The following is a 27,671-nucleotide window of genomic DNA, read 5'->3' on the forward strand; positions in this document are numbered from 1 at the left end:
AGCCCCCTCCAGTACCTAAAGGGGCTACGAGAGAGCTGGAGAGGGACTTTTTACAAGGGTCCTAGTGATAAGACATGGGGGGATGGCTTCAAACTCCTAGAGGGCACATTTAAATGAGACATTAGGAAAAAATTCTTTACTATGAGGGTGGTGAGGCACTGGAACAGGTTGCCCAGAGAAGCTGTGGATGCCCCATCCCTGGCAGTGTTCGAGGCCAGGTTGGATGGGGGTCTTCAAGATCCCTTCTAAGCCAAACTATTCTGATTCTATCTAAGCAGCATCATCTCGAGATTAATGAAGCATCCTCCCTTCCCATGCTGCCTTACATTTCACTATAACTTTGATTTTGCACATAATAAGCAGGCATATTTTATACACGATTTTATACACTCCTTTAATGTTGTTCCAGTAGTGATGACAAACATGCAAATAATACATTATTTTTAATAAAGGCCACTGCCCTTACCTTCTCAACATCAGCCTTTGTCGCATTAGTGTCATTGTCCAGTCGTTCATAGCTTTGCTGTGCCTTCTCTGCCTCTCTGCATTCTCTCTCAAATTTCTTTTTGCTCTACAAAAGGCACAAATCTACTGCTTCAACAGCCACTTTTTCCATTCAGTTTCATATATTAATTCTGAATTCTAAACATCAAAGCTTCCATCTAAGTATCTTAAATTCACTAAGTACCTTTAAATAAACACATTGTTATCACAACTAGATCTAAAAAATTTTCAACTTTTCTATTTAAAACTTATTTCCTTGAAGTATCAGCAAGGAAACTGCAATTATGCTACAAAGTACAAAATACACAATAATCCATTACAAAGAGCCATAGTTTATAATAATCACATAAGTCCACTTTCTAGCCTGACTTCAATAACCTAAATAAAAGTTATGGCACAGGAAACTTAAACCTGAACCTGTATGAGCAAAATTTTCAAGTTCCTTCTTCAGTGATCAATTTTACTGCAGTAAATTCAACTAAATTATTTTGAAGGTAGTCTGAAGGATGTATATACATTACAATCATCATCAACATTCACATCAACTGGCACAGCTGTAGGTAGCACAGACAACAGTATTCAATGTACATGATGTTCAATATATCTGGCTGTTGTCAAGACAACTGCTGTAGGAAAAATGGTTGCAGCTCAAGAATTCAGCATCTCTAGAGACAAACTGCAACAGAGATTGTGAGAGCACTGCTCTCCTGCTTCAGTGCAAAGTCAGGCAAACGAGCTTAGCGTGTCCCTTCAGGGCTGTGTGCATGTAAAAGACTGACTTTGCACTCAAGGAAATACGACTGATTGTTTGAGTTGAACTCTGGGAATTTCTTGCTGAAGGGTGACAGCATCTATAACTTTCACATCTGCCTCTATTCTGATCCTCTGACAATGAATTAAACTCTGACATGAACATGAAGCAAGACTCTGCTCATCTGGGACCACAACAACAAAATAAGAAATTCATCTCTCCAGTCTTGCTTCACAATAATCTGGATCAAAGGTATAATAAATTTCTAAGACACAAACCCAGCAGAATATCAGAATGCATCCTGAATAGACTTGACTGAATTTCTATATTTTCTTATCTTTAAAAGCATTTCTTTGAAGAAAAAGAGGCTTATCATCTGTTCTAGAGACATTCACTTTCTGCATTTCTCTGTTAAAATTCTACTTCCTGGAAGTACAGTTGTCTGTGGTATGCTTGAATAAACCTCATGTAACAAGGCCTCAAACTCAAGTCAAATATGTTGATTTAAGATTTCATCTTCATATAAATACATTGCCATTATTAGCAGCCCAAGGAGAAGCAACCAAAGTCTGTACCCATGTTAAAAATAGATTCCTTTATGCTCATTATGCTGGATAAAAGCCACGGCTTTCCTCAAACATGCACACAGAAGCTGTTTACAGGAGATTATTCTAACCAGGGAACTATAACTACATTGAACTGTATTTTGGATGTTACTAAGTTACTTGGACATTCAGTACTACAGCTAAACATTAAAATCTAAGCAAGACAGTTGACAACACCTCCATTTACACACTATACATTATTTAAGTTCAACAGCAATAAAACCCCAAACACCAACTCACATTATCCATCTGTTTCCAGCACATGTCCAGATACTGCTGAGCCTTTCGCCCTTCCTGAAGATGCTAAAAAAACCACACATAAGTTTAACTTGCCTATCTTTTAGCATTATTACCATTAGTTAGTCCCTGCTCTAGTTGATAGCTGATGATGTGCAGTATCTCCCACAAGTTACTGGTACTCTTTGGAAGACATTACTAATCACATAAAAACAGTACCACAGACGAAAATTACACTGGCAAAAAGAAGTTTACTAGTAAGCACTGTCTCCCAATATATTAATTTTTAGTTTTAATAACTGTAGTAAACCAGTGTATAAACATATAGAATAACTTTAAATGTGTTTTATAAATGTATTACAATGTATTACAAAACTTACTGCCATGTTCATTAAACTGGGTAAACTAATACATCAATTCATTGAAAAACATACATTCTGACATCCTATTTATAAATAAAAAATGTAAAAATTACCATTTTTCTCTCAGTTTTTAGATCATGAGAATATCTCATCAATTCTCCATACACTCTGTGTCCCATTTCTTCTGCAACTACTTCTCGTTGTCCTGCGTAGTCATTCAACTCATTCAGGATGTTAAAAAAGGCAATACACGAAGTAAACCTGACAGAAAGCACACACACACAAACATACATACACAAAAGGTCAGAAAGTTTTTTTTACATGGACTTCTTTTTGCATAGTCTGTACTCCTGATTAAATTTAAAAAAAAAAAACATACACATTTTACAACAAACCTTATCTTAATGCTAATTGAGTTATAGCAGAAATACAAGCTGGGAAAGCCTACGTTAAGCCTAGTACGCACTGTATATGTTGCAATGTCTCTTCAAACACATTTTATAAGAACATGGGGTTTTGTGGATGGAAAAGAAAGAAGAAGAATACTACCTGGAAAGCCCTGTAGTATAGTGGTATCTCCTAAGCTGCCAACTGAGAGGCCTGAGCTTGGGAATGGATACATACGTCCCTAGGCTCGGAGGCTGAACTTGCTGCAGAGATGAAGTGCTTGGTAGTCTTGAGGGTGGAACATGCCAATCATACCACTCATATGCATCCCGATGGATGTTCTAAGGAACAAGTTTGCTATCAGCTCTGGAGACAGCTGCCTGTTTGCCTGCCCACCTCTTGGCTGGAAGTAAGGTGCCACTATGGCTGGCACTAAAAAGGGGGGAAGAGGAGGGGCAAAGGGTAGAAAGTGTGTGTGGAAGGGAAGAAAGGAAAAACAAAACAGGCACCACATTAAAATATACATCTTTCTCTCTTATAACTGTGGAACACTGCTATCCCCATAGGCTTGGTTCTTGGAAATTTCAAATGCCACCCTTGCACTGGAAATCCTATAGCCTGTGGTCCAGGATCTTTACATAGTTAAAAGAGATAGAAGAAATCCTACCATGAATTGTCAGGCACTCTGCACAGCACGTGTTCTGGCTGCAACCTGAAACTTGCCCACTTTTTTTATTTCCTAAGACTTATCACTAAAGAAAAAAAAGTATTGTCCTTTTCTAAATAAATTTTAAAAATGGCTATGGCCATGGACAACAAAACAAGCACATCTCTGATAAAGAAAGTTGCTTAGCACGAATTGTTCCTCCACCCTTAGACATTCACTTATTTGGCCTCCAGAGTCAAAGCAAGTCAGCATTTTAAAAGCTCTTCTTGCCTGAAACATGACCATTTTGTGTGCATTCGAGTCTCAGAATATAGATGCACAGTTACATTTGTATTGCCATAAAAATGCACTGGAAAACACTATTAAACCAAGAAAAAAACAAAGCCTAAGGACACATAATTGCTTTTCTTTAAAAAAAACCCCAAATACTAGACTGTACACAGCATGCTAAACTTCTCCTTTCAAAATTTCAGTTACCTAAAGATTAATTTGGAAGGGAGCAAGTACAACCTGCCATGTTTACTACATTAAAATACTAATAGGTGTAAACAAAAGTTTCATGCTTAAGAATCACAGCAGAACTACAAGAAGCCAAGCAGAATTCTTTTGTTGTCTTAGCCAATTCAATACTTTATCTTAAAAAGAAAAATCCATAAAAGGACAGCACATACTGTCAGTCCTTGTTTGTTTATACATAGAACTTGAAATGCACATTTTTACCTGGGTTCCTCATCCTTTGGTGAACGTTTAGGACAGTACTTCTTAACGAGATTCCTATTAAGGAAGAACGAAAACAAGACACTATTTTAGAGTGTCTTTTGAGAAGACATGCACATAGAAAACTACATGAATAAATTATTTCTTTTTAATGACTTCTAGGAACAAATCTATTCCCTCTGTCATCTTACAAGCGTCCTTTAGATAACACAAGACAGAAATCTATGGCATTTTCAAAGTTCTAAGTCACTTCAACCTAGAACAATATGAAAATATTTTAAAATCTCTATTGCACAGTGATTAGACATAAAATAACGAGTTCTTTATTTAACATCATTTGCACACATGCAGAAGCAGCTTGCAGACAAGAACAAAGCAAATGTATGATCACTGTGTAACATACAGACAGTGCACACTGTATGCTGTACCCATGAGCCCAAAACTCCATGTCGGAATTCAACTTTAAATGTAGATTCAGGTCGATAGTTTTAACCACAGAATCTCCAAATCTTCAATAAAGGACATTTCCAGAACAGAAGAGGCAACATCTCTCTTCAGAAAAAAAGATTTTACAGTTTGCCCTACCACCAGTGTTGCAAATATCATGTTTTTAGAGACCAAGCAAATCTCTAAAAGACAATCCATAGGACCAGCACTTAACACAGTATCACAGTCCAATTTCTGATAACATTGATATGAAATAATCTGCTTATCATAAAATGCAGAAAAAAAGAGGAAAGGAGGAGTAAGAGAAGATTCTAGGAGAAAAAAATCTTTCATGTAATGTTGTGTACCTCATCCCACTGTCTCTGTGTAACTTTAGTTGTTACAAACTATGAACTACCTTACCATTAAAACATGGGTGCTAATTTTGCTTTCATCTAAAATAACCTTGTGCAGTTTCTCAAATCCATGTATCTGGAAGTCATCTCTACAATACAAGAGTACACATAGTGAGATTATGTCCAGCCATGAAGTATATACCAAAATCCGAGCAGGGAGTTGGTGTGGAAATAGCAAGCTCAGACCCTCTGTCTGCTTCCATACCCTCTGAGACTACAACCAAAAAAGCACCTACGATAAGACAAATCCTCTTCATATCAAAATATACTAAGAAACAGAATAAACACTGAATTTTTAAAAATTGTCTACACATTTTATAGTAACTTTCTTACTGATGTTCAAGCAAGAATCTCTTCTCGCTATCACCAGAATCCACTGCCTGTTGTAACATTCTACTTGGTAGTGATTCAAGGCAGACATTTTGATAGGAAAATGCATAAACCTGAGTAATAGAAAAAAACCCCAATAATATTCACTAAGTAACTTTTCTGTGTTCCATTTTCCCTTACATTTCTGCTTTGCTTCTCAGTGCTTATTAACGAATAGGAAACTCCTAAAATTCACCTTATTATTATTCAGACAGTGAAATGCATAACACACATACAGTGCTGTAGCTAAGCAACCACACATGAGCCTTTTCACAGGAAGGTTTTCAGAGTTGTTAAAAATGAGAAAAGTAATGACTTACTAAATCCATATAGTTTAAAGAGAGAGAAAGGTCACAAATAAAGGAGGGAAGGGTCACAAATATAGATTATTTACTGGCATGATGATTTCTGTTCTGCTTTCATTCTTTAATGCAATTGTTTACTATTCCTAGAGAGAAAAATATTATATAATCCTTTCTCCTACAGTTTCAATAGTGAATTCTGTCTACCTTGGAATCAAAGGAACATGCAGTTTTGAGACACTGTGTGATCAGGATTTGAAGTTCAATAACAGCACAAGATACAATAATCAAAGGCAGTAAATATGAAAAGACAAGCAAATGCAGAATTTAAAGATCAAAGAAAAAGCCAGTGTTCATCTGAACAATTAAGCATAAATGGCTTTTCCAGGAAGTGAATACCAACACTTAATAAAAACAGAGAAATTCAATTTAAATCTTTGCAGGAGCATAGGTTGACAAGCAGCCAGTGTGAGCGTGGATCTGAAGAGTGAAGCACTATTTCAAAGAGGAGCCAATTGACACTTTTAAGGGAACGTAACATTCTCTAACATTTTTATCTAAATCCATGCCTAATCCTCAGAATCCAAATATGGATCTGAACTAGTTTATAAGAAAACTGCACAAGTAATTGGGTACCATCAGAACGGAATCAAATCTACAAGATTAATTGCTCTATGCTTCCTTAGAAAAGTGTAGTTGATGACACTTTAATCCTCTTTGGAAGTACAATGTAGACAAGTTCTACCACACTGTCTCTTACAGTCATCTGAAGGCAGATTTCATACAAGACTAACCCCATGCAATTGTGTTGCCCCTGTAGTTTTATCAACACTTCTTCATGGTCTCAGGTCAACACCAGTGAGACAGGAACCTGATTTTTAAGAGAAGTACCATCTCAGTCACATAGGCAGAAGTTTCAAAAAGCACTCCAGTTATTAACTTAAAATTACTTATAGTCATGCACATAAAATGTCTACACAAAATTTAACAGATGTGTGCAAAAATTGTGTTTATCAACTCAAAACTTTGTTTTCTTCCATCAATTAATAGAGAATGTAAAGAACAGGAGCAGCATCATCAGAACAATACAATTTCTATTAAGGCAGCAGTTCAGGTGCTGTGGTATCTGCTTACACTAAACCTCTACAGTTTCTATATTATACAACAAATGAGCTTGGGAACAAACTTTTTTTGCTTTCACAAGTTACTAAAATTGCACTGAGTACTTAAAGGCATTTCATATTTTTATGTAAAGTAAAAGTTTAAATATGGTTCTGATGACTTTGGTGTTAAGTATCAGTATCATGAACTGAGTGAAAACAATGACAACTGTATTTAGTAACATGTCATCAGAAGCAGTTTTAACTGAAGCAATGAATCTGAAAAAATTGTAACCTGGAATTCGAGTTTACAAAACTGAATATTCTTGGAACCATTGAGAACTCCTACGTGTAGGCTTGCAGAAACATCACTATAAAAAAACCTGGCACAACCATATTTAGATAAGCAACAGTGTAAACTCTCAGCTCCAATCGAAGGAAGAGAGATTTGAGAAATTATCACAATGATAATCTGTATCCCCAACTTTACATTTCAGCTTACACCCATTTTAAATAATGTTTCCAAGATCATGCATACAAAAATGTGGAAACTATGTCTCAATTTGACTAGACATATGCATATATTAATACCATATTTTGAAAAACACCACTTATACACAATAGTATGCAGGAGGAACATGAAAAACAATTTTCTCAGAGTAAGTAGACACCTCCAGAGATCACAATGTACAATTTCAATGGACAACAAACAGCTCAAGAACAATCATCGCTATTTGCTTTAAACTGACAGTGGAGAAGTTGACCACAGTCAGAAATTTTATTCTGCATGGTAGTTTCATCTACAAGTGCAGGTATAACTTGTATTACTGCCTAACATCACAGAAAGAGCTCCTCTGTCTGCTCGAGTGTCTTAATGCTTCAGACAGGACAAAAAGGGAGTGAACCTTCAGAACTGTTTTGTGTGTGATGATGTGGAAGTAAACAAAGCAGACCTTCGCCTCGCCCATTTTAAGAAACAATGCTGATCAAAAACAGCATCTGAGAATTTAATTTAAAACTTCAGCCAAGAGCCCAGTAATTTGGCACATACTAAATCTAAATTTTTCCAATCAGAAAATATAAACAAAGTAAACAATCATATCATTAAAATGAAATGTGTTAATCTACAGTGTACACTGCAATATGTTTGTCCTGATTCACATCCCTGTAACTCAATAACAGCCTATAATAACCTTTGCAATCCTTGGGGTAATATAATACATTAGTTGAGACCTATGCTACAAAAAACTTTGATCTAACTTAAAGGAGAATTCAAAGAAAATTAAATTAAAGTTGCCTTTTTGCAGAATGAAGTATATTGCAAAGACAAGACAAGCCCTCTAGACAGAAGATTTCAATTTTTCTCTTTTCAGTATCAAAGAAGAATAGCAAGGAATTACTTGTAAACTAAAAACAGCATTTGGACATGATTCTCACCAGCTATCACTTCTGGAATTACTCAGCAATTATAAACTGCAATAACTGCATACAGTAAGAATATAGTGAGTTCACTCAAACAGTTTCTCCTATGCTGTACATGCATCACTTGTCATCTCCTAGAAGACTTGGAACAGCTGTTGCACCTGGGAAAGCCTCATCACTAAGTTGTGACAGTATAAAGAAAAAAAAAGTTATCAAAACGCAAGGGTATAAGCAAAGTGAATATGAATTTCTGCCAGGACACAGACTGAAAACTGTTATGAAAAATTCACTCAAGCTTTCATCATTGGATTTAAGTCTATAAGAATAAGCTCCATCAATGACCTCAACAGAATGTTCACGGTCCACACTGAACCCGAGAGACAGAAAACAACACCAGCATACATCACTAGCACTATCTTCCTGATTAAACTTGTTTTTTCTTGGTCTCCCACCCAAGTACTAAGAGAGCCATAGAACTACCAAGAGGTGATCACTCACCATACTGTTTATACATCTACTAAACAAGGGCATAATTAAATTCAGTTATAAAGTTCACTATGAAAAGAATTCTCAACACTTAGTTTTTCAGATTATATTTCATTACAAAAGGAAAAAACAGTGATCTACTAGAAATTTCCATCTGAGATATTAATATCTATCTCACAGGCCATCTGCTGCCAGCATTAAAGTTCACCAGAACCACAGTCCATCCCACATCAGAACTTCCCAGGAGCTAGCTGCAGAATGGCTAATCCTTCTGGTAAAAATGTTGCTTGATCTCAACCTACCCTGGGCCTCACGACTGTTTTACATGGTCAAAAATGGTGAACACCCTCAAGAGCAACAATGGCTGAAATCAACTTGCTATCACATGACGTTCACTATGAAACAATCAAGTCTCCCCCAAAGAATATATAGGGAAGAGCAGTTTCATGAACTGGTCTACTGGCAGAAAATCAGTCACCCTGTGTGCTGTCCAGACCCTCGTTGGCAGCAGGCAGGAAGTGCATGCATGCACTGTACAACGTGTGTGCAGCAAGACCTGTGCTTCCCAAAACTGTCATACTTACTGCACATAGACAGTCAGTCCAGCCATCTGCCAGAAGGGGTACTCGACAAAGCTCTTTCATTTTTGAAAGACACTTCAAGAAAAATCAAAAATTTTACCCCGAGTAAAATGCTGAACAGAGAAAATTTCCCATTTTTAGTCAAATCCTGAAGTAATAATGAGGTGTTTCATCTTGCTAGCTGTGGAAGAAACCTTTAAATACAATTAAGCAAAAGGCATTTGCTCATACTATTTAATTACAAGATGTCAGTAGATCTGTGCAAATAAAATGTTTCTATTTTTAAACAGACAACTGAAAACAAATCAAAACTGGGTTGTTAACTGTGCTGTGTACGCTTCCAAATTTTCTTTACCTCCTGAACTTCTTCTACACCAACTTTGGAAATGTGGTATTTATTTCCTTCCTCTTAAGAAAAATATTCCTTCAGTAAGGTAATGGATTATTATGTTAAGTGACTATACACAACTGGATCAAAAGAAACTGATAAAGAAATCAAAAAGATTACAACCAGCCTCATGAACATCCATACCCTCAGCTGTGAACCTCATTACTGTATTTATGAGGAAGGATTTCTCAACTCTCTATCTGGTGACAATCTAGTTTGCCAATGATGAGATGATGGAAGAAACCACAGGAGAGAAGCTGCTATCAGTTTCAGTCTGACAAGGGCTAGGCAGCAGCTTCAGCTGAATCCCCACAGGAATTCAAGACAGCAAAGCTTACAGTGAAAGCAAAGATTATGGTGAAGACCAAGTTCACAGGAGCACCTTAAGCTTAAATTTTGTTCTTCAAGCACTGAGTGCACCTTACGGTAAAAATCAATCCTACTTTATTCTGAAGAATGTGCTTCTCTGCCATTTCACTGCTGCTACTCTCCTTGTATGATCCCTGAAGGGAAATTCCTACTGGACCTAAAAGATGTTTCACTTGGCAGCAATACAAAGTTAACTGCAGAGGTAAGACAAAGGGTGGCTGGGTTACAGTCTCACCCAAAGGGAAAAGCTATGGAAAGGGCACACATTAAGGACAGGAAGATCTGCTGCTTTCTCAAGTACTACTCAATCATTTCAATCAGATTTCTTAACACAATGTAGCGTACCTCTTGCCAACTCAACATGAGAAATTAATTAGCAGCAGAGACTTGAATATTGTTGAGTGATATCACACACACACAAATGCAGATAAGGATAATGCACTTTACAACAAACACGCTGAGAGTCGGTGAAAAAAATATTACCATGGTTTTCCTTGTTCTGAATCTTTAATTTTAAGTCTTATACCCTTTTAGTTCAAAGATCTGAAGGGCAGGAGGAAAGAGTGGGAGAGAAGGCAAAAACAAGCAAGCAAGTGCACACCCAAAAATAATTTTCTGTGTTGGACTGGTCTGTCATGAAAACAACTAGTGATCTAATTCACTCTGTAAATGAAAAACAGTCATTAAGCACGACATTACATCCTTGCCCATCATCTGATACCATGATTTTAAGTAATTGTTAAGATCCTTTTGAAAAGAAAAAACCTTACCTCAGTTGTTTTGCATAGTTTTGCTCAATTTCTATCCTTTCTTTCACAAATTTTGCATATTTCTCCAAGAAGTCAATGCCCCACTGCGTATGCTTGTCCAAGTTATCGAACTGATCCTTTAAAAACAAAAGGAAACAAAAATACCCAGAATTAGTTAAGAATCACCAAAAATTACACATAATTTACTTATGAGCTGTGCTGTGAGGGAATGCTTGCTACTTGGACAGATGTTATCCAAGTTATAAATCAGTCATGTGTCTCCATACATATACCAGGTTGTACACGCAAGTACAGATCTACCTCTTTTTGTAAAAACAGCTCTAAATACTTGCATTTTAAGCTGTAAGCAGTCTTTGATCACTTTCACAATGCAAATGTCTTTTTTTTCCCCTCTCAAAATCCTTTATTTCAAAAGTAGATCTTTTCCACCAAGACAACACACATAACCATAGACCAGTATTAGGTAAACAGAGATTTGGTAGTTTTAAAATGCAGGAAGTTATAATTTCATTGGATACTAAAAACTATTTTCACGATTACCCACTGAAAGAAAAATAATAGAAATTATAGCTGCATGACTAAATTGGGCGTAACCTGCACATCAAAAACATTTATTAAATCAAAACTATATACACAGTTCATGATCAGCTCCAGAAGGAGATTCCAAAGAAAGTGAACCTGTCCTTAGCCATTAAGAAAGTTATAGTAAAGCAAGGGCACAAAACACAGAGAAAAAGAGTTTAAAAAATAAATTAACACTTCCAAAAAAAAAAGAGTTGGGGTATTTTTAATACATTAAACATCTTGGAAACCAATCCTTCACTGTATTCTGTACTGATCAACAGGTGGAGGATACACAAATTAGGACAAATTGAAATTAAAAAAAAAAGTGGAAATATAGGGATTAAGAATTAGGCAGGAGTGAATAAAGGTACAAAATACAGCCCAGCAGACATTTTAGTCTAATGAATATTCACATTTTATACTAAAAAAATCTAACACAGTGCAAAAATCAAGGACTTTCAGCTTACAACAGCATTTATAATGAATTCTTTTAATAGTTATTTAGTAATCAAAAAAGACAAGTAACTGTAACATCAAAGTTTGTATCCTATATATGCTGAATCCAAATACACTTCACAGTAAATTTAAAAAATAAAAAGTAGAAAAAGAAAAGCAATAAGGCTCAAAGTTTATTTAACTTACACAAAAAACTGCAAGGGGTGTTTATCAGAGGTTATGTTTTGCAGATTCAGTAATTTGCCTGAACCTAATGAATGATGTCAACCTTTAGCATTAGCAATTAAAGGTCAATTTCAACATGCAGTAGGATGATCTAAAGTTAAATCAAAAAATGCCATAAAATGCTGAAGGGCTTAAGACTCAAGAAAAAGACATTCACTTAAAGAGATACCACATCAACACAACTACATAAAACCAACAAGAACACAAATGAAAAGAACAGGATTAAGGTTGCTCTCAAATCTTGCCTTGCAGGTCTTTGTATCCTACACCACAGACTAACAACCACTGCCATTAGTGCCTTGAACACTTCAGTCCCATGGTAATGCAAGTACTGCCAACCAAAAATATCCATCTTGTTCCACCACCAGCCTCTGCTCCAGCCTCTGTATCACACTCTCCACCAAAATCACAAACACCTTCCCTAATCTGTTTGACCAGAGAACCACATAAACACCCAAGAGACAGGAAAGGGACTAAAGACAAGATTTTAATGTATTGTTCTTATGTCTTACTTTACGCCAACTGGACACTTCCACTATAATCTTTTGTCAAATAAAGTGACATTCCTGTTACTGTTTTTAGAAAAGTTGTACATGCTTTGTTTGAGTGTGTGAAAAAGGAGACAGTTACCATGCTGCAGTGTCAAAACACAGTTGCAAATATGCATAAAAACATATCATCAATCTCAAGAAGAATTTCTTTTTTATATTCCACTCATTTTTGTAATTACTCCTACAAAATTAACCTAGCATCCAAAAGAAGTTTCTAAAAGGTGCTTCTGGCATGAAGTCAACATTTAATACCATTAAGAAGAACTGACTTCCTTCAGCACACAGCAGAACAAAGCCTTTGCTGTCCTACTTAGGCTCTTTAGTCCACAAAGCTCTCATTTGCTGCTAAGGTTTCATTAGCATTAGTGAACACCACATTACTTATGTTTCCAAACATGCAACCAGAGAGAGTGGCTTTCCAAATATTTTGTTCAAACAAAAAAGAAGTCTACTGGTGAAAGTTCATCCTCTGCTACTACTATGAAACTGGAGTGGAAAAAAGTAACATTTGACATGCTATCATGCTTTACTAGAAGTATTTCACCACTGATCAAGAGACAAAACCTCTTTTTTTCCCCCTCAATTCATCTTCTTCATCTGATTCTAGAAACAGTATGCTCTGTGCAAAGACAGCTTTGTAGAATTATCCCATAGCTTCACAATTTGTCAAATTATCTATAAACAATAAACCAGTGAATGAAAGTCCGCAGTCACAAAAATCACCTTATACTGCTCTGTAAAGCCACTGAGACTAATGACTAGAAGATAAAGGTAACATCAATGAATAAGCAGAAGGGAATGGCCTTTTCTAAAGGCTTCTAGAGGTGAGTCACAAATTTACTCATGGTCCCCTCAACTTCTCTCCAGAAGCATACATGTTTGAGCTCTGGGCCTCAATTAAGCAAAAAGCTTTCTTTTCATACAGACTGCTACAAAGGAAAATCAAATTAATGCACTGAGATATAAGACAAGTGATGTCTTCAATGGGGAAAAAAAAAGAGCAAAAATCAGGCAATACTGTACAGATGAGAAAATAGCCCAAATAGTTGCAATAAAATTTAAGTCTGTAATTTCAAAATAAATATATCAGTGTATTAATGTGGCTAGCTCCATTACAAGAAATGTGAAAACTGCATTAACTAGAGATGAACAAAAGGCAATTAAAAAAAAAAAGAGCACATCCTACCATATCTGGTGATCTACACCTTGATAATGAAGTATGTTCTCTACAATATTTCCAGGCAAATATATATTGCTGTTTGTCCAGTAACTCCCCACACCTCTTAGCAGCTGAGCAGACAATTTTTGTAAAAAAGTTTATTAAAACTGCAGCTGACTATTATTAAACTGATTAAGGTCAGCTAACGGATGGTGGCCCGAAGTAGAAACTGCCCACTCAAAAGATGGAATGTAGTCCAAACTCCCTGCATTAAAAAGAAACAAATCTGACACTTGACAAGGAGTTTGTGGCAGGTCAATACAGACTATTCCAAAACAAATGTCGCCTCCCTGAATTTTACTTCCAGGTTATTTACTGGAACCACAGATCAATGTTACAAATACTTCAGGTTCACAGTTCTAAAGTTATTTGCAGATACCAGGAAGCTTTACAATAATAGCAGCTGAAGCATCAAAGCAAGGAGCCAAGCTGAACCAAATCTGCAACAAAGACAAAACAGACTCTCCCAGGTTAAACTCAAGATTTACTCTCCCCCTCTTACAGATACTTGTGTTTTCCCCAAACAAGTCTCAAGAACCAACAAAAAGAAAAACACTGAGATCTCTTCAAAGGGGTAGGCATGGACGGAATGCTAAGCATAAATACCAAACCTTTAGTCTTCCTAAAGCTACCAGTAACTAGTCCAGACACTGGACTAGTGTGGGAGGTTCAAACAAAAGGCATTAAACCAGACAGAGATTTTTAAAGGGTTAATGTACTCAGTTTTCATAACTTTGGAAAGCAATTCTACTTGCATTTAAAGCTAGGTTTGTGGTATCACATTCTGTAAAAAATCCTTCTGTTTTACTATATTAATCCTTTACATTAAGTAAACTAGTTTACTGCATCAACATCAAACTGTTGATTAGTCTCCCATTTCACTGACCTCCAGGTAACACAGTTGAAAGTTTTAAGAATCACATTAAACACAGAAGTACATTGACTTACAAGTTTAAGAAACCTATCTCAATTAATTACATATGCAATATCTTGAAAATCTACTTAATAAAACATTTTATTTCAAATCATGATACTTTGCATTAATTACTCTATGATCATTTTATTCTTTTTTGACTCAACTGTACATCATTATTTCCATACTTTTATCTGGCCACAATTTTAGTCAGCAGTTACCTAAGTGATCTTATTTGCATTTTTGAGCACTGGCTCAAGACTATTTTCCCAATTCTCCAGGTTGCCCAGCCAGTCTAAACTTTCAAGTCAGAAAGTGGGAGATGAAAAACTCAATCTCGTATTCTGCTCTCTGAATTCTTAACACTTCTGCAATCTGGTATAAGGAAATATATACCATGACAGCGTTCAGAGTATGGAAAAGCAGGAATCAGGTCTTGTTCAGGGGGAAAAAAAAATGAAACCCTTGGCATCAAAAAAGCCCCACCGCATTTATGGATAGAAATGTTGTATTCTATTATGGAAAGCAATTAATTACTTTCAAGTCCACAGTAATCCAAGTGAGAAAATGTGGGTGATTATATAACTTAACACTGATCACAGCAGTTCTTCTTTACTCCATTAAAGCCCACGAGGGTTTATCAAATGAATCTGAATTATGGATAAACTTAAATGACAGGTTAAATTCTGCATAATGTCCTTCTTTCCTGCATGAGCAATACTGCAGAAGAAAAAAGAACCCAACTCTATTCAAGAAGTTAAATATTTTAAGTTACAAAACATTATAAAGTGACCACTTCACAAATTAAGATTTTATAAAACTCTTATGAAATATGTGAATTGTTTCTATGAAACATTATGCAGCTTTTTTTAAATTTCTTTTAAATAAAGATCAAGGCCTTGAATTAAGTTCACATGATCCAACATTTTACACGAATGACGTATCTCCAGATAAATTAATTTATTTAAAACAAATAAACGAAAGCAATTATAACCCCCCACACCTTTCCAGTGTTTGTACAAAGAACTACCTGATGTGCTACATTAAAAATTATGGGAACCATAATCAGACATAAATGTATTAATGAGAAGTTCCCAGTACTGTAGTGTACCCTTCCTTATTTGTCTTCAGGACAAATTAATTAGTGTAAAATGCTCTAATTATAATACAGTTTTATAATCTACTTTTGACAATACACTTACAGTTTTTCTGATCGTGGATACCTCTTCACTGTTTCTTTTTGGTTTCTACTTTTGTCTCTATCTTTATGCATTCCTGCTTCCTTTTCTATCCTAGGATAATAGCTCTTCTATTTTACTGTCTGAACTGATTATCACTTCTCTGTATTCCTGCTTGCTTGTTTTTATAATTATCAATTTGGTCTTCTGGTCTTTCTTTTTTCCCTGCAACTGCAATGTGCTTCTTTCTAACAGGCAGACAAAAGCTGCTTCCAGCTAAACACTAGTTTATTTTTTCAAAACACCCTGTTAGTTTTATGTCTAAAAACTAACAAAGAGCTGTTTCTATATCAAGAACAAAAAAGAAAGTGTTTTCCTTTTCTGTTTTCTACAAGTTCTGGATTGTAGCTTCCAGACTAATCTGCAAATTATACCTCATTCCTCTCTGAAAACAGTCTAGGTATTACAGTTAAGAGAGTGGAAAAAATGTGGCTGTGACCAAACTTAAAGGCTAAGCATTTTAGAGACTCAAAGATTAATATCAATGAGAAGGTTCAGAGCATCAACATCAAAAGCCATAGTTACGCTGGAAATAAAGCAGAGGCGCCCAGATTAAGATGAGAAAAAAGTTGTAGGTCCATATACATAAATTAAACAGTACTTCACATTTTAATTTCATATTAAAACAAAAACTTACTATAGACTGTACAGGCATATGTACAGGATACTATGAAGAAATTCTACTAGTCTTTTGGAGACATGAAAAATAATTCCTAAAAAGAACTTCTGAAAACAGCTTGTAGGTTGACCTTCAGGACACAGAGCTATTTTGCTTGCAAAAGTTAAGATGCTGGTGTTAACAGCAAACTGTGTTGCAACTTGAAAATATTTAAGCGAGAAACTGCTAGAAATGCACAGTGCTTGATACGCAAAAGGAAAACAACAGGAATTAAAAAATCACTTTTAGCTGGACAAAAAACTACTTTGTTCTAAGGAATAAAGAATTAGTAAATTCATAGCATGAACACAGTATGAAAAATCCATTTGCCCCTTTGGCTTTTGCATATAATCTTAAAAAGCAATACCACTGTCAACTTTGATTTTAAAAAGTCCATTTCTATGATTAGAAAAAACGTCTGCATGATAAAATGAGCAAAAACCTCAAAAGTAGGACTGAACCACTGGAGCTCTAGCCATGCTGTAAGATGAACTACACAGCAAGTCAAGTTTCTAAAATAAAGCTAAAAATGGAGAGCTGCAATTGAGGAAGAGAAATACAAAGTCTGTTTTTCTTTTTAAAGATGTCCTCAGAGCAGCAGCAAAGGAACTGTTCTGGCAACTTTAGATGAAAGTCAGGTCTGGCAGGAGGGAATGTCTTGTTTGACAGTTAACAACTTCACAGGTGTGACAGACACATTTATTTTCCAGGAAAGGGCAAGAATCTACCACAGACAGAATATGAGTGGAAACATTTGTGACTGCTTTTGGAATTAGCAGCTAGAATTACAACAGAATCAAGTTCTGCCTCTGGAGATTAGCAGATCAGCTGAAAGACATTAGAGATTACAGCTGTGCACTCCAGTTCACCCACACCACTGAATGGATCAGTTGGACTAATCATTAGATATTAACAGCAATAGTTTTCTACCAGCAGAGCAAACTGATTGAAAGAGTTCACAGCTGGGACACTGAACACCCACATTAAGAGAAGAGAGGAAAGGAACACACTGCCATAGACAGCATCTCAACAACCACTCCTATTTGTCCTGCTAATGAGTCACCTCCAGAATTCTTCCCTTAATGTATGGGCACGTTCATAAGAACTAAAATGGTGCATTTGCCTCACTGAATCACGATGTAAATTTAAGTAAAGAAAACTTCAATTCTTCGCAGGTGCACCTATGGGTCTGCTTCTGTTTCTCTCAAGGGACCCCTGCTGTGTCTCCTGGCAGGCTCGCTGCCTGCCACAGACTGCAGGGAGGGCACTTCCCTAAATGCACCATCTCTTCCTCCTCAGGAATTTCTACCAACACAGTGTGTAGTAGCCAGAACATGGTTACAGGTATCCTTTCTCTCTGCTACCAATCACAGACTGTTCACGTTGTGCTTGTCAAGGAACTTGTTCATTGTGGGTATGTGTCAGCTTTTACATCTTTACATACAAGTCACTAAGGAGGTAAGACACTGTGTCCCAAGCAAACAGAATGGACTTCCTTGCCACCACCACTTCAGAAAAATAGAAACCACACACACGCTCATATGAAGCAATCACTGGAATACAAGCATACACAAAATATAGACCAGGAATTCCTACTCTGAAAACCAGATTAGAATCCGCTCACTTAGCTTTCAAACAGTCCCTTAATCTTATTAAACTTTTAATTGGGAGGAAATTTTTTTAAACAGACTTAACCAGATTTTTTCACATATGCTCTTTATAGAGATTTTTAGAATACTTAGGTCTTATTTGCATTTGAAACAAAGCTTAATCCTGAAACACATAATTATCCACCCAGTTCTACTTTAAGCTTAATTCCCACTGTAACACATAACAGACCATTTTCAAACCTCTCTATCCAAGACAACAGCAGATCACAAATCATATATTTTCAAGCATTACTTGATTAAAATAGTTGCCACCTTAAAACAGGAACAGCATTACACTTGTATATAAAAAGGACAAAATTATGTCCATTCCAGTAAACACGAAGAAATCTTATTTTCACCACAGCCACAGCAGAAAATAGGCTCTTCCTGAGTCTCCTGGGAATGGCTGAATGCTGTTAATAAACAGACTGAAGCAAAAGTACATTTTAGTCCTAGTTATGTCACTTGGAAAAGGAGACAGGAAGACTAAGTTTAACCCTAAATGAAGTAACTGTGATATGATGCATCACAGGACAAAATGCTACTACTGGTTGTACAATGCTTAGGGATGCTGTTGCTCATTATAAGAAATATATGGAGAAAATCCCATCTTCACAGCAACACTGGAATAACAAAGTATCGAGCAGTGGGGCTACATGTCAGTGAAGCAGCACAATACCTAATTTGCTGCATGACCAATAGCCATGGGAGGCCTCACGTGAAGCAGAAGTTCTGTACAAAATCAGCACATTTACTGCATGATTAATGGTAGCCTACAGAAAATCTGCAAGAACAAAGCATCTAGCCTTGGAAACAATGCTGCAAGACTTTTCTTTTTGAGAAACTGTGTAAAGTTCTTCAGTTAGAAAATATTATTACATGGCTTGACACTGATATGGACAAGGTGAATGTTTTAGTGCGTGACTAAACAACCCATTGGTGGAACTACTGAAAACTTTAAAAACTTTTAAATGCCTCTCTACCAATTACAGATACTTCCACAATATTATTAAAAATGCATTCACAGGACAATGACTCAGCAAGCAGCCTTGACACTCTCCAGATCCTGCACATGTGACTTAATCTCTTTTTGCATTCTGAAGGATGTTTTTTTAAAAACTTGTAGAAACGGGAAGGAGATCTTTCTTACTTCCAACTTCTTCAGCAAACGGTTAAGCTCTTGCTGTGGCCAGTCTGGCAAGCACCTAACAAGCAGAGTATGCACTGTTTTTCTCCTCTCCATATACTAAGAAAGTGAACAGCGAACTGAAGATAAGAAAGGAGTGGTATTGATGTTACAAAGCAAGACAATAGGGGAAAGACAAAGGTTTAGCTGAATACCTAAATGCCCTACATCACAAATTCAGTAAACAAGATGCACTGGCTTTGCTGCTCTTTCTGTTGCAATGAGCCTGCATCCTCTGCTTTGCAGGACACAGTCATTGCTCCATCCCTTTAAGTGTACAGGTACAACTCTGTAAAAGCTGTATTACAACATGTACATGCACATGGTAATACAATGGACATTACCACGAAACCCAGCTCAACCTGCTCCATTTAGTGAGATTTGCTGAACTGAAACATGACATTTAAAATAAGTGTTAGTTGGCACACAACTTCAAGGCTATACTATAGACTACACTAGAGTTCAGAACCATAACAGTCAAAGCTCTGAACTCATCAAAAAGTCAAGATGCCTGTCATAGCAAGTGATTCAAATTTAAAACAAGGAAGTACTTTCTGCCAGCTGAGGGAAGCAAAAAAGAAGGGAGAGTATCAACTTCCCTCACATCCAAATATCACTTCCTTGTATTTATCTGTTCAACTATTAAGTAAACCATTTAAACCCTTTTAAACTGACCTAAAAACTATAAACTGTTTAACAATTATGATGCACGAATCCCATGCAGACAAGTGAATTTAGTGTGTTTCACAATTAAAAGATATATATTTAGGCCTTGTCTCAATAGAATAATTAGAAACAAAAGAATCTATTTGGTATGGGTTGAATCATATTGTTTATCATACTGACACTTAGGGCAAATATAGTATAAAATATCTATACAGAATCCAGGCACTGAGTATCAGAAGTTGAACTTCACCATTTCAACACACAGAGAAAAAGGTATATCCGTGATATATCCCTTACAACTTTTTTCATATGTATTTAATAACGGCACACATTGTTCAGAATCTTAAACTCACGACAACAATTCCTTAAAAAAAAATGTATTTCATGGCACTAAACTATTTCATTTCTAAACAGAGACTGGAGTAAACAATGAACTCATGAAGCAAAACTTACAGCACAAGAATAAAACAAACATATCCTTGTCTTAACTTTTAGTTAATTTCTCACAGTAGGTGTAATTACAACATCCAGTAAATCTACAAGAACTTGGCACTAAAATACTATATAGTGGATCTTCTGTTAACATGAATCTTTTAGCTTTAAGCACACATGGACAAAATCTCCTTATTTAGCATAGATCTGATAAACTGTTTCAACTACTCTCTCTATTCCTGTATGTAGGAACCTCCAGTGAATGCAACTGGAATATGAGAAGGTATTTCCTAGTGTTATTATCAGCTCCCACCAGACAGATTTAAGACAAAGGCATATACCTTACATTTGTTGCTACTGGTATTTAGCAGATACAACTTACTATATAGCTTGACAACAAGTATTTACTCTTCTAAATCATTCAGAGTAAGATACCTATACACAGGTATTTTGATCAGCCCTTCAATCTTACTGAACTATATCATTAGCCTTTTATGGTGTAGGAAGGGCTGCAAACACTAACAGAGTCAATCACCACAGACTGTTCTGGGCACACTCCCCATTAAATGGGAGCAGACACTGTTCAGTACTTCAGAAGATTAGAGATCATGGGGGACCAGTTAAGTAAATACTTATGGAGCTGGAAGGCTATGAACTGATTAGCCATATGCTGTTCAGTTTTGTCAACTCAGCCAACTCAGGGATTTTTCTGTAAAAAGTCCTACTGTAAGGTGAACTTCCCTTTTCAGTATCACCTGTGAATATTTTAGCATTCAAGAGAAAAACTATAGCAGCCACATCTTTTTCCCTTCACAAATATCTTGCAACACTAAATACTTTTCAAACTTGATTACAAAACCAGATCCATATACTTAACAGGAAATCAATACGGCAGTAAATTAGAGCCTTCCTATCTTCTTTGGAACATTATTTCAGATACAGATAACACCCTGGAAAAAACAAACACACAAACCCCAATGACAACAAACACCTAACCCCCCAAAAAACACAACACTCCCACAAAAAACATCCTCTATTTGCAATGGAATCTACTGTACTCATTGTTTTTAAAGCAAAATTCATAGTAACATTAACATAACTGAATAAAGAATTTAAACTAAAACCAGATGTTACTACCGGCACCTTCAAAACAATGGAATTTTTCAACGTTTTCTGATTCAGATAACATTGAAATGTAACACAACTCTGCTGTGTATCAGTTTATCTCAGAGTTTTTGACAGATGAACGTAGAAATATACAGTAAAGTCTTCCTATATTTTACCACAGGCTTTAGAATCATAACCTGTATTGTAAGAATAACATTAAAATTATTTAAAAAATCTTTTTTGCAAGTAGAAATGCGCTTTTTTGGTAAATCAAATAATATAAACAAATATTGGTTCTCTTCCAGGTTAGAAATGTATTTTTCCTTGCCAAAAACCTTAAATTACAAAGGAAATAAAAAGAGCAATATAATTTAAGCATAAGCATATGCACTTCCATTACAACAATTACATTTTTAAAAAGGTAAAACAACCCTACTACAGCATATTTGGACATAGAAGCTGTATGCACAAAAGCAGAGAACGAACTTCAGTGCACTGAAAGAAAACCCCATATTTTTAAACTGTCATAGCTGGATTCCTCATTCTTTCCAAAACATATACAAAGCCCAAACTCAAACCAGCTCAATTTCATATTGTTTCTGTAATCCAGCGTATTAAAAAGACAATGGGCTCCATAAATATATTCCACACCATTCTGGGATTTCAATAGTGAAAGCAAGCAAATTTATAGCATAATCAGTGCAAATACCTGAAACAAGACAAATAGTACTCACAATTCAGGACAGAAGTCAACACGAATGAGAGGGTCACATCTGCAATAGTGACACCAGACTACCTAAATTTCTTTTTGGAGAGCTAATTTCTCTGTGAGAGTCAAACGAACAGCCAGTGCAGAAATGAAAAGGTACTTCAGCAGAAGCCTACCTTCTCCAGTTATTTCCTTCCTGACTAAACTAATAAAATACAAGGGTATTCACACCAAAATCCAGTGGAGATCAGAAAGGTATAGATGAACAAGCATCATGTACTTTATCTGTGACTGAACTTCAAGGTTCAAAACTGGGCCCAGCATAGTTTAACGTATTCATCAAGGATTGGATAAAGGGGCAGGAGCCTCCTTAGCAGGGTCACTGAGGACACAAAGCTGGAGGAGTGGCCAATATCCCAGAGGGCTGTGCAGCCCTTCAGAGGGACCTCGACAGGCTGCACAGACGGGCAAAGAACTGCCTGAAATTCAACAAAGGCTTTGTACTTGTACTTTCCTTTCAGAATCCAGTTCTAAACACAGAACCCTAAAAAACTAATAATCCTTATTACACGTTGATCTGTAAGTAGAAGAAAGCATCACAGTCTTTCTCACACCTTAAGACATAACCTTTCCTGTATTTTATGTCATTGTCACACCACATTCGTTATGTCCTATATGCAAAACCTAATTATTTGCAATTTTGCTCTTCAACATGAAATGCTATTCATGTCTTTACTAAGTTCTCATTTCACTAAGTCTTCATGGAATTAAAACAGCAAAATATTAAACAATGAGTGATAAATCTCTGTAAATAACCTATGCTCTAGGAATTGTCAAAAAATACTAAAGAAATTATCAGCCTCAAATGTTGAATAGGACATGATAATGACAAAACCATAAAACCATTTCTTTCATACTGAATAAAACATGTCTTTTATTACGTTGACTATAAAACTGAAATCATCTAATTGCACACGGTAGTTCCAATTTTGTTTTTAACATTATGAGCTTGATTAAAAAAAACACTGAAAACTGACATTTCATATCTGGGGAACCTTAACACTTTATATCCTAGCAAAAACACTTTCAAATCAGTGATTAAAGCATGGTAATTTGTAGTCAAAACCACAGCAGGATTTTGTGGTAGAAAAAAATCAAGTGACTTTTCCCCAAGTATCTCTTTTTTTAGTTTTGTAAGTCATGACACATCAATATGTAAAACCTTGCATATCTTTTCGAAAGAAGATAAATAAAAAAATGAAATGTTATTAACTTAATTAATATGTGTCAGTATCCGAATTAAATGCATCTTTAGCATGTAATACAAAATTAGACACTCATCAGTCACTTATTTTTTTTCTGAAGAGAATGATTCGGGAATGAAAGTATTTGTAACTATTGTCCCCATGATTCTCAGAGAAATACTAAATATTTAAAACATTCAAAAGACCATTTATCAAAATATATTTGACTAAATTTTTAGCATTCTTCTGTATCACATGCAGCATCACAAAACAGCCACATGAAGGATTAACTTCCCAGATGCTTTAAAATGCCCCATAAGAATCAGCAAAATTTTTATATTGTATGAAAGCAAAATGCACAATTTGCATTAAAAAAATCACAAGATTAATTGTGAAAGCAATATTTGCTTTCATATTGTAAAAAAGCATTAACAAAATATTTAACTGATAAACTGAAGGACATTAAATAATATTTTGCACCAAGATTAAGTATATCCACTATCCAGCTTCAAAGCAAATTAATAAACTGAAACAAAGGTGAATTGAAAATAACCTTGTACAATCTAGAAAGACTTATATAGGAAGAGAAATACAGACGAGAAAGATTACTGCTTACAATTTGACCTTACCACATGAAAGAGTCATTCAGAGAATTAGATTTTAGCCCAAATCATTTAAATTAATGTGACCCTGATGTTAATGGCATGAAGCATAGGTTAATTCTTGGTATTTCTTAAATTACAAAAAGAAAGCCAATACTGTAATACATTTATACATTTCTTTTCAGTTCCCAAAGTTACACTGGACTTGGTTTTATTGCAATTGTTAAAAATTCATTTTTTTAAATTAGATTTTATATATATAAGCAGGAACCAACTCTGATATGACCAGCACTAACACTTACACATTTTGCATTAGTCCACTAGGCTGGAAATGCTCATTTGAATCAACCTGCTATGATTTTACTACACTAATAGTAAAATTAAAGTTTCTTTTTTTGGTTACATACAAACAATCAAAAATTTTTGTGCTGCTCAAGAATACATAGTAGCACAAAATAAATGCTTGAATTGCTAGCACTCCACAAACCAGTTCATTCATAAAAACAAATGTATCATCTAGTTACTTCATAGCGACAATCGACAGTAACGAGAGAGCAATTCAAAAATAATTTAATGCTCTCTGTTGTGGTTCCCAGCATTCATCTTAATGGTTGTCACCAACATGAGTGTCATTTGTTCTACTTGCATGTTAAAATCATGCTGAGATACAACGTACTAATATCTTAATAATAGTTTTAACTAAGCCTATATGAAGTGTTTTGATTGATACAGAACTTTGTTGCTAAAGATAATTGCAAGATTTCACATCAAGGATTCCAAACTCAACAATAAACTAAAAAGCTAATTAAAATTTTCACCTATGCTGCAAAATAATTTTCCCCATTTCAACAAACATCTGGAGAGATTACACAATACACTTATCACCACATCTGCATAGTCATCTCTGATTTCTGAATCTGTGTACCTTGGAAACAATTCTATTAATTTTTACAACTGTAATGCATAAACTAGTAACAGTTTTTTTGTAATAAAACAGATGTAACAGGTAAAGAACTTAAATGAAAATAAGTAGATTCCCAGTAACTACAGCAGAAAATTGAATAGCAATAAAAGTGGGCCACAACATCAATACGTGCACAATTAGTAGATGAATACTCAGGTGAAATCAGGTATGTAAAATCATGGACAAAATACTGAATAAAGGTGCTTTTCCAAGACGTAACTTGGGTTTCCCAACATTAATGCAGGGTAACAGCACACCAAATGTAATTCAAATAAACTACTTGCAGCTGAAATGGTAAACGGTTTCCAGCCAGATTAATGTAATTGGATGAGAAATACTACCTTCTGTGCCAGATGGTATTAAACACGGCTTCAGTGGAAATGCCTCTTCACATAGTGTCCTTAAAGCCAAAAGTTAAACACATAAGCACATTTAAGCACTATCTAAAACATATCTACTATTGTTTCCACTCATAAAAGCAACAACAGCTGCTGAAAAGTGCTCTTCATATGGAAATACTGATTATGAAAGCCTTCTGAAATATTAACATGAAAGTCTTCAGCAACACCTCTATAGGTGTTGCAGCTCTGTTATACTATATTATAGAGATGATAAGCACAGATCATACAAAGATCAGAAGGAAAATACATACATCAGAAAGTACACTGTACCCCAAAAGACAACCTTACAAAAAACTAAATGTAACTTTTACTTCTTCACTGTCAACTTGCCATGCTCTTTGTTCTTCTCTTTTCCTCATAAAACAGAAGTTAATACTAAGCAGAATACTAAGCTGAAGCCACTGAATTGTAATGCCAAAGAAATAAAAGATCATGAATAAAAATAACGTAAGAAGATAGTCTAAACAAACTAAAAATTGAGCAAGTAAATCATTAGGAACTTTTAGCAAATGAAGATTAAACGCAACTGTTTTCAGGAAAAAGACATGCAGATTCTGATGGCAAAAAAAATTGCTTACAATGTTAGGGTGCCATTTCCTACTATAAACTTACTATTGGATTAGCTGTAGTGCCAGAGACTATTGAAAGACAAAGGATCCAACTACAAGCAAAGCCTCAAACCCCTTTACTTATGACAGGAATATACAGATTTTTTACTTACATTTTTCAAGTACCCTCATCGGCTCTTTACAAAATATAGTAACACCTTAAAAAAATTTTTCTTACAATGAGGTTAAACTGCATACTGCGTTACTCTGAGATAATTAAAATCAACCAGAAATACATTTGCAAAGTGCTCTTGAAGAAATGCTTTAAGACTTACCATCTTCCTTAAAGAACAAGAACCTCTTTACAGCACATGAAAAATTTTTTTACATTGACTGATAAAGGATAGGAAGAACCAACATTAAGAAAAGTTATGCTGTCTTTCTAACAGAATAACTGTAACAGTCCTAAAAGTATCACAGACAACATCCAAACAACAGTTAGATTAACTTGGGAGATATGGGAGCATGATCCTCTTCCCACAAAGGAACAGAAGTCAGCAAAAAATCAAACCTCTTTTCCAGTGACATCATAAAGAAAAACAGTCAGGAAAACCATAAGTTTCAGGTCTGATTTATAGTCTGATTATGCCTGTGTGATAAAAATTTGAAATGCTAAGTACAAAGTACTACAAATAGTCTATCTTGTATCATAAGAAACATTTACATATAAGGTCTTAGAAATTCAACGTTCTCAGTTTTCCAGCATCCAGTACACATAAACTAACAGCAGTACTCCCACCTAAGGTCTGTAAAAGATGAAACAACTCTCCCTCCTTTCAGAATTAAAACTTAAGGTAGAAACTTGTGTTCGAAGCCCTGATATTCCACTGTACCACTGAAAAAAGCATGAATCCTGGCCATTCAGCACTCTTACCTACAGACGATGACATATTTTCTTAAAAATTGCAAGGCATTTTATACAAATGATGTCAAAATGTATTCATTACACAGCCCACAATTACAGCCTTGAAGTATAAACCAGAGAGAACATGGAAAAACATTTTATCTAAGAATCACTAAGCATAAATACCACTGGCATCTCATCTTTAAGAATTTATTTGAAACCTCAAAATAGATTACTTCAGTTCAACTATTGAAATTTCAGTGAAACTCAATGACAACCCTTCAGAACCAAAATAATTGGAAGTCACTGGGTGCTAAGATATCCGAGCATGAATAACAGCTAGCACACAGCCTCACATTAATTTTGTTTGCACCTATTAAGGTGAGCACCTAATATGCTGAGCCAATTCCTGGTTTTACAAAACCCCAATTCCAATCCACTAACTGGATGTTTCTTTCAGTAAAAACTGCTTGCTGCACACAACTAACTACTCCTATCTTGCTATTTCCCTCTCAGGAATGCAGAACATAAAGCTGAAACTCAGGGAACCACACCTGTGTCTCTCAAGTGCTAGGC

The 27,671-nt window shown here is 35.5% G+C and overlaps 2 protein-coding genes across 2 annotated transcripts in view; both read right to left on the minus strand.

Moving 5' to 3' along the window:
* FNBP1L (formin binding protein 1 like) overlaps positions 1–27,671 on the minus strand; it is a 67,014-nt gene that overhangs the window by 17,900 nt on the left and 21,443 nt on the right. Inside the window, exons 4-8 of the mRNA XM_018071981.2 lie at positions 10,860–10,975; positions 4,234–4,287; positions 2,573–2,720; positions 2,101–2,163; positions 467–571 (exon numbers count right to left, since the gene is read on the minus strand). Of these exons, the coding sequence (XP_017927470.2) occupies positions 467–571; positions 2,101–2,163; positions 2,573–2,720; positions 4,234–4,287; positions 10,860–10,975 (486 nt within the window). The remainder of the gene's footprint in view (positions 1–466; positions 572–2,100; positions 2,164–2,572; positions 2,721–4,233; positions 4,288–10,859; positions 10,976–27,671) is intronic.
* DR1 (down-regulator of transcription 1) overlaps positions 10,958–27,671 on the minus strand; it is a 50,501-nt gene continuing 33,787 nt past the window's right edge. The window contains exon 4 of the transcript XR_003915779.1: positions 10,958–10,975. The gene's annotated coding sequence lies outside the window, so the exon portion shown is untranslated. The remainder of the gene's footprint in view (positions 10,976–27,671) is intronic.

The sequence above is a fragment of the Manacus vitellinus genome, unplaced genomic scaffold, assembly GCF_001715985.3.
Source record: "Manacus vitellinus isolate BGI_N305 unplaced genomic scaffold, ASM171598v3 scaffold_21_pilon, whole genome shotgun sequence".
Lineage (NCBI taxonomy): Eukaryota > Metazoa > Chordata > Aves > Passeriformes > Pipridae > Manacus > Manacus vitellinus.